At 32.7% G+C, this 6,771-nt stretch overlaps 2 protein-coding genes across 3 annotated transcripts; both read left to right on the forward strand.

Annotated features, from left to right (window-relative positions):
- Window positions 1-1,564, forward strand: LOC104782323 (annexin D3-like). 2 transcript variants are annotated; one of them, XM_010507228.2, is made up of 6 exons: window positions 1-136; window positions 229-374; window positions 472-711; window positions 819-1,031; window positions 1,119-1,211; window positions 1,292-1,564. In XM_010507228.2, the coding sequence occupies exons 1-6, from the start codon at window positions 61-63 to the stop codon at window positions 1,493-1,495; spliced, it is 972 nt and encodes a 323-aa protein (XP_010505530.1). In that variant the 5' UTR covers window positions 1-60; the 3' UTR covers window positions 1,496-1,564. The 2 variants fall into 2 exon arrangements, with proteins under 2 accessions (XP_010505530.1, XP_010505531.1); XM_010507229.2 differs by having other exon boundaries at window positions 1,119-1,166.
- On the forward strand, window positions 4,498-6,771 carry LOC104784261 (the record flags this gene model as incomplete). The annotated part of the gene is made up of 6 exons (XM_019244225.1): window positions 4,498-4,625; window positions 4,719-4,739; window positions 4,813-4,882; window positions 5,026-5,667; window positions 5,765-6,400; window positions 6,495-6,771. Coding segments are annotated over exons 3-6 (1,620 nt in total), but the record flags the coding sequence as incomplete, so codon positions are not given.

Genomic DNA, 6,771 nt, shown 5'->3' on the forward strand with positions numbered 1-6,771 from the left:
CCTTGGAAAAAAAAAAACTAAAGACGAGACAGAGAGAGAGAGAAACTGAGAGAAACTGAAATGGCCACCATTAGAGTACCAGACCAAGTTCCTTCCCCAGCTCAGGATTCTGAAACTCTCAATCAAGCTTTTCGTGGTACGTACGTTACATTCATAGATTATGAGAAGCATTAAAGCATTTGTGTGTGATTCGAATCAAAAGTTGTCTTTATTTATTTATTTGTGTAGGTTGGGGAACGGATGAGAAGGCTGTTATACGAGTTTTAGGACAAAGGAACGAGAGCCAAAGAAGGAAGATCAGAGAAAGTTACAGAGAGGTTTACGGCAAAGATCTTATCAATGATCTCTCTTCTGAATTGTCTGGTGATTTCATGGTAATTTACTGTAACGTTTTTGTATAATCCGTAATCCAAAGAGTTAGATAGAGAGATTTCTAAAACATGTGATTGATGATATGAATATGGTTCGTAGAAAGCTGTGGTTTCGTGGGTGTATGATCCAGCAGAGAGAGACGCAAGGCTTGTGAACAAGATTTTGAACAAGGAGAAGAAGAGGAAGAAAGGGGTGGTTGAGAATTTGAAGGTTATTGTAGAGATCTCTTGCACAACTTCTCCAAACCATTTGATTGCTGTGAGAAAAGCTTATTGTTCTCTCTTTGACTCATCTCTTGAAGAGCACATTGCTTCTTCTCTGCCTTTTCCTCTTGCAAAGGTTATTCCTTTTTTTTTCGAAATTGGATTCAAAGTTTGGTTTTGTTTAGGTGCCCTCATGAGGAAAGCTCAAATTTTGATGGGTTTTGATTTGTATGTAAACTACAGTTTTTGGTGACGTTGGCAAGTTCATTCAGATATGGCAAAGATAAGACTGATGCAGAAGTAGCTACTATTGAGGCGGCTATGCTACGTGAAGCGATAGAGAAGAAGCAATTAGATCATGATCATGTTCTGTACATATTGGGAACCCGTAGTGTCTACCAGCTCAGAGAGACTTTTGCTGCTTACAAGCAGAGTTATGGGAACACATTTGATAAGGTTCAGATTCATGGTTTGGTGGTAGCTTTGTTCTCGTATGTGTTTTGTTTTCTTGGATATTTACATGTTTGTGTTTTGTATGGACAGGATGTTGATGGATGTCCGGGAGATGCTGATTTGAGAAGTCTATTACAGGTGGCAATCTTTTGTATTAATACTCCTGAGAAACACTTTGCAAAGGTGCTAGCTATTACATTGAGCGAGATTAGATTCAAAATGATGGCGGTTTGTTCCTCAAGTTTGTGTTTGTTGTTTGGCAGGTTGTAAGAGATTCCATTGAGGGTTTTGGAACAGATGAGGATTCATTGACGAGAGCGATTGTGACGCGTGCAGAGATTGATATGATGAAAGTAAGAGGAGAGTATTTCAACATGTACAACACAAGCATGGATAATGCTATCATTGGTGACATTTCTGGAAATTACAAGGACTTCCTCATCACCTTACTTGGATCCAAAATCTGATCTATTCAGTTTTTTATATTCTTTGGCTTGTGACTTGTATAATCAAATGCATTGTATCCCAACTCCAGTTTAAATTATTTTAAAAAATAATCAAAAAAAATTCTCTTGATTCTTGAACTTTTAAAATCAAATTAAGTCTACGTTTAGTATTGTTTTTGTAATAATTAACTAAAAACCAAACGAGTCACACATAGAGATGATCCACCTCTGCTCTGCTTCATTTTTACCTTGACTTGTAAACTGAGCTCAACTTTGTTTTCAAGACAAACTTGTGTTTTCTTTTCACACAATTTATCTCTACTATATTACTTCCAAAAAGTACATTTTAGTAACATGACATGTTTTTGACAAATATGAAATACTACATCAAATTGCCATTATAGTTAGTTAAAAAAATATTAAAACATCATTAAAGGTAGTTTAGACATTTAAATAGATTACAAATTTATAACATTACAAATTAATACTTCCTAATCAACATATACTGTACATAACCATATGCAATCTCTTAGATACATCATTATATGAAATATTTGTTTAACATGTTAGACTTTGTAAATATTCTTCTAATAACATATACAACTCATGTTTGTATTTGGTTAATATACCATGTTGATTTTAGAAAAAAGTTACATGATTTATTCTTATATTTCTCAAATTCTATTCATAAAATCTCAAACTTTTTTTTGTAAAAATGTCAATAACTAATTTATTCAATTTTAAAAACAAAAATACATTATTAATTTCAAAAAATAAATAAAACAATCCAAATTTTAAAATAAAACAATCCAAATTTTAAAATAAAACAATCCAAATCAATAAATAAAACAATCCAAATTTTAACAAAGATGAGTGAATCAATGTTGATTAATAAATTAAAAGAAAATAATATTCGGAATTTTTAAATTTAGAGGTGTTATCAAAGAACAAAAACACTTTCAAAGTCAATTTAAAATATATATATATATATATATATATATATATATATATATATATATATATATAAAGAGGTGTGAAAAAAAATGTGCGTGACAAACAAGTGCGAACAATGAAAGCTGGGAGTACGACGAAGAAACACAATTGTTGGATCAAAACATTGCAACTTTTGAGATTATTAACAAATCTAAACAGTTAGATGAGATAATAAAAACAATCTCATCTGTTATATTTAAATTGACTCCTAAAAGTGGGTTTGCTATAATATATAAACATATAAATCTATAGAAATCATAATCAGTTACCTAGATTAATACTTGGAAGAGATGATTGATGCGGTATAAATAGAAAACGACACCAAACAAAAGTTAGATGATGAAATCAATAAATAAAATAATTTGAATTTTAACGAAGACAAGTGAATCAATGTTGATTAATAAATTGAAAGAGAATTTTTAAAACTTGGAGGTGTGAAACAATACTAAAAAAACAAAAACTCTTTTCAAAGTTCATAAATATATGTATATATATATATAAATAAAGAGGTGTGAAAACGAATAGGTGTGAAATAAAAAAGTGTAAAACAAAAAGGTGCGAAAATTAACAAGTGCAAACATTGAAAGCTAGGGGTTCGACGAAGAAACACAATTGTTAGATCAATACATTGCAACTTTTGAGATCAATAACAAATCTAAATTGTTAGATGAGACAATAAAAACAATCTCATCCGTCAGATTTAAAATGACCTTAAAAGTGGGTTTGCTATTATATATAAAAATTAAAAAAATAACACTCCAATAAATCAATTCTTTGATTTTATTTGTTAACTTGTAAGTTTAAAATTAAAATAATACTCATAAAACAATAAAATCGAATAATAGTCCATAAAAATCTATATATAATAAACAAAGAGGTGTAAAATACATAAAACATAGAGGTGTTAAAAAGAAAGGTGTAAAAATTAATAGGTGCGGGTTTTGAAATATGGGGATACGACGAAGAAACACGATTATTGTTAAAAACACGATCTTTAATAATTCTAAACCGTTAGATGAGATAATATAAATAATCTCATACATTAGATTAAATTTGAGCCCCAAAAATGGGTTTATTATAAATAAAGCAATAAGAAAAAGAATAAAATAAACTTTGTATGCTTCAAGGTTTATGTCTTTATAGATCATTAATGTTATATTCTTTCTGAACTATACGACCACACATATAAAAATTAATAGGTGCGATTTTTGAAAGATGTGGGTGCGATGAAAAGACATGATTATTTGAAGGAAAAAACTTGCAATTGTTGAGATCATTAATAATTTTAAACCGTTATATGGAATAATAGAACTAATCTCATCCGTTAAATTTTAATTGACAGAAAAAGTGGGTTTGCTATTATATGTAGACTTGTAAGTTTTAAAAATACTCAGAAAACAATAAATTCGAAACTTGTTTTTGTAATCTATAAAAGTTTATATATAATAAACAAAGAGATGTAAAATATAAACGTGTAAAACATAGAGGTGTGAAACAAGAAGGTACAAAGATTAATAGGTGCGATTTTTGAAAGATGGGGATATGACGAAAAGATGCAAAAATTAATAGATACGATTTTTGAAAGATGGGAGTGCGACAAAGAGACACGATTATTTGAAAGAAAAAAACTTGTAACTATTGGAATCATTAATAATTATAAACTGTTAAATAAAATAATAAAACTAATCTTATATGTTGGATAAAAATTGACACAAAAAATAGGTTTGCTATTATATATAGATTTTTTAAACAAAAAACATCGTAAGAGTCAAATTACGACTGAATAATATATATTCAAACAAAATTCCGAGTGAATATTTATATTTAGTTTCGTACATTTATTTGGTTAAAATGCATAATTTTATATTTAAAACATGATATTTTGTATTTTATTTTTTGTAATTGATAAATTAAAATTTTAATAGATTTTTACTTTTTTTTTTTTTTTTTTACTGTAGGGGTTAGAAGAAAGATTCCTTTTCCTTACTTTTCGTCCCGAATATATATAAAAAAAAAAGAAGAAGAAGAAGGTCTAGGAATCGTGAAGAGTTCTTTAGAAATTTCTTTTTGGCTAGAATTGGTCTACGAGAATTGGTGAGTGCTTCGTTCCTTTCGAAATTTGCGTTTGATTATATAATACCGAAGTGTTCTTTCTCATGTAAGTCTCGTGTTCTGATGTCGAATTTTTAGGTTTTACGGGACGAATTTGATTTGTAATTGATGATTCGTTGATTTTTGTGGTTTTGGGTAGCTGGAATTAGGAGGAATCAAGGTGAATTTTTTGAAGCCTGAGTTTTGATCTTTAAACTCCGTGTTAAGAGTGTATTTTTGCCAAATTGTTTCAGCCGAGATGGAATCGACCTCTGGTGCTCTGCATCCATTGGCGGCGGGATCGTTCATATATTTTCCAGGAGGGTCAGTGAATTCAATATATATATATATATATATATATATATATATATATATATTTATTCACTTCGTAGTCCCTTACCCTTTTTGAGAGTGAGTTTTCCCAGTCGCTCAGGTCAATCATAAAATGTCTGAATATTTTTTTGTAGGACATCATCCTCTGGGAAGGAGGGCATGAAAGAAGAGGTTGTGCGACTAGGAGTTGAGCTCTCACTATCTATTGCTGAATCCATGTTCTTGCTGTCTGATGACATTTATACTTTATTATGGTTCTGCTATAAGTTATGGAGAGATGTAATACCCTACCAGAATCCCGTGTTAGAAAGGGTGCTTCGTGTTATTCACTATATCCACTCAAAAGAGATCAAACCCAAGAATGGGGTGTATCAGGAAGGTGGCAAATCGGTCCAATGGGAATTGATCAGAAACACATGGAAGGATTTTTCTGACGGTATCATTGTTTTGCATCGCCTGGATATGCTTCTCAGACGAAAAGATTGCTCCTTTAGTGAGCGACTCTTATTGTCGGCTTTTGAAAAATACAAGCAACAAGTGCTACACAAGTTAGAGGATAAATTGAAGCCCGCAAAGCATGTTTCAGAGGCGCATGGGTTTGCCAGGGAGACGTTACAGTCTAACATTTTTTACTTGTGGAACTCTCTCTTTCATGAAGAAGCAATACCCAAAGTGGTAAGGCTTAGGATTCTTAGCGACCTGTTTACACCTATTTTGGGCAAACCAGTGCACAGCGAGATACAGGCACTCCCCGTATGTTCTCCTTACATTCTAGGGTTAGTAGTTCCACTTAGCCCCTTTGACAGTATTGCTTACTCACTCACTCGGGTCCAATAAGTCTTCATATTAACTTTGCTTTTTTTTGTTTTGCAGGAAGGATTTTGCAATGCAGGAACTCAAAGAGGAGGTTGTGCGATTAGGAGTTGAGCTCTCACTATCTATTGCTGCATCGATGTTCTTGCTGTGTGATGACATTCATACTTTATTATGGTTCTGCTTTAAGTTATGGAGAGGTGTAATACCGTACCGGAATCCCGTGTTAGAAAGGCTGCTTCGTGTTATTCATTATATCTACTTAAAAGATATTAAACCGAAGAATGGAGTGTATCAGGATGGTGGCAAATCGGTCCAATGGGAATTGATCAGAAACACATGGAAGGATTTTTCTGACGGAATCATAGTTTTGCATCGCCTGGATATGGTTCTCAGAAAAAAAGATTGCTCCTTTGATGACAAACTATTATCATCGGCTATTAGAAAATACAAGCAAGAAGTGCTGAAGAAGCTAGAGGATAGTTTGAGTTCCGCTGAGGATGTTTCAGAGGCGCATGGGTTTGCCAGGGAGACGTTAGAGTCTAACATTTTTGACTTGTGGAAATCTCTATTTGATGAAGAACCAACACCCAAAGTGGTAAGGACTAGGATTCTTAGCGACCTGTTTACACCTATTTTGGGCAAACCGCATAGCGAGATACAGGCACTCCCCGTATGTTCTCCTTACATTCTAGGGTTAGTAGTTCCACTTAGCCCCTTTGACAGTATTGCTTACTCACTCACTCGGGTCAAAAACCTTCATATTGACTTTTTTTTTTTTGTTTTGCAGGAAGGATTTTGCAATGCAGGAACTGAAAGAGGAGGTTGTGCGACTAGGAGTTGAGCTATCACTATTTATAGCGGAATCGATGTTTTTGCTGTGTGATAACATTCGTATGATGTTACGGTTCTGCTATAGACTATGGATGGATGCAAAAAGGGACTTGATTGGTGATAGTCCCGTGGTGGAAAGGCTGCTCCGTGTTATTCATTATGTCTACACAAAAGATATCAAACCGAAGAATGGAGTTTATCAGAATGGTGGCAACAATTCGGCCCATTGGGGA

This window comes from Camelina sativa, chromosome 4, assembly GCF_000633955.1.
Source record: "Camelina sativa cultivar DH55 chromosome 4, Cs, whole genome shotgun sequence".
Lineage (NCBI taxonomy): Eukaryota > Viridiplantae > Streptophyta > Magnoliopsida > Brassicales > Brassicaceae > Camelina > Camelina sativa.

Coding starts and splice junctions, on each gene's coding strand:
- LOC104782323 (XM_010507228.2), top strand. CDS start 61: ATGGCCACCATTAGAGTACCAGACCAAGTTCCTTCCCCAGCTCAGGAT. Junction 375..471: donor AATTGTCTGGTGATTTCATG/GTAATTTACTGT, acceptor TATGGTTCGTAG/AAAGCTGTGGTTTCGTGGGT. Junction 1,212..1,291: donor CTGAGAAACACTTTGCAAAG/GTGCTAGCTATT, acceptor GTTGTTTGGCAG/GTTGTAAGAGATTCCATTGA.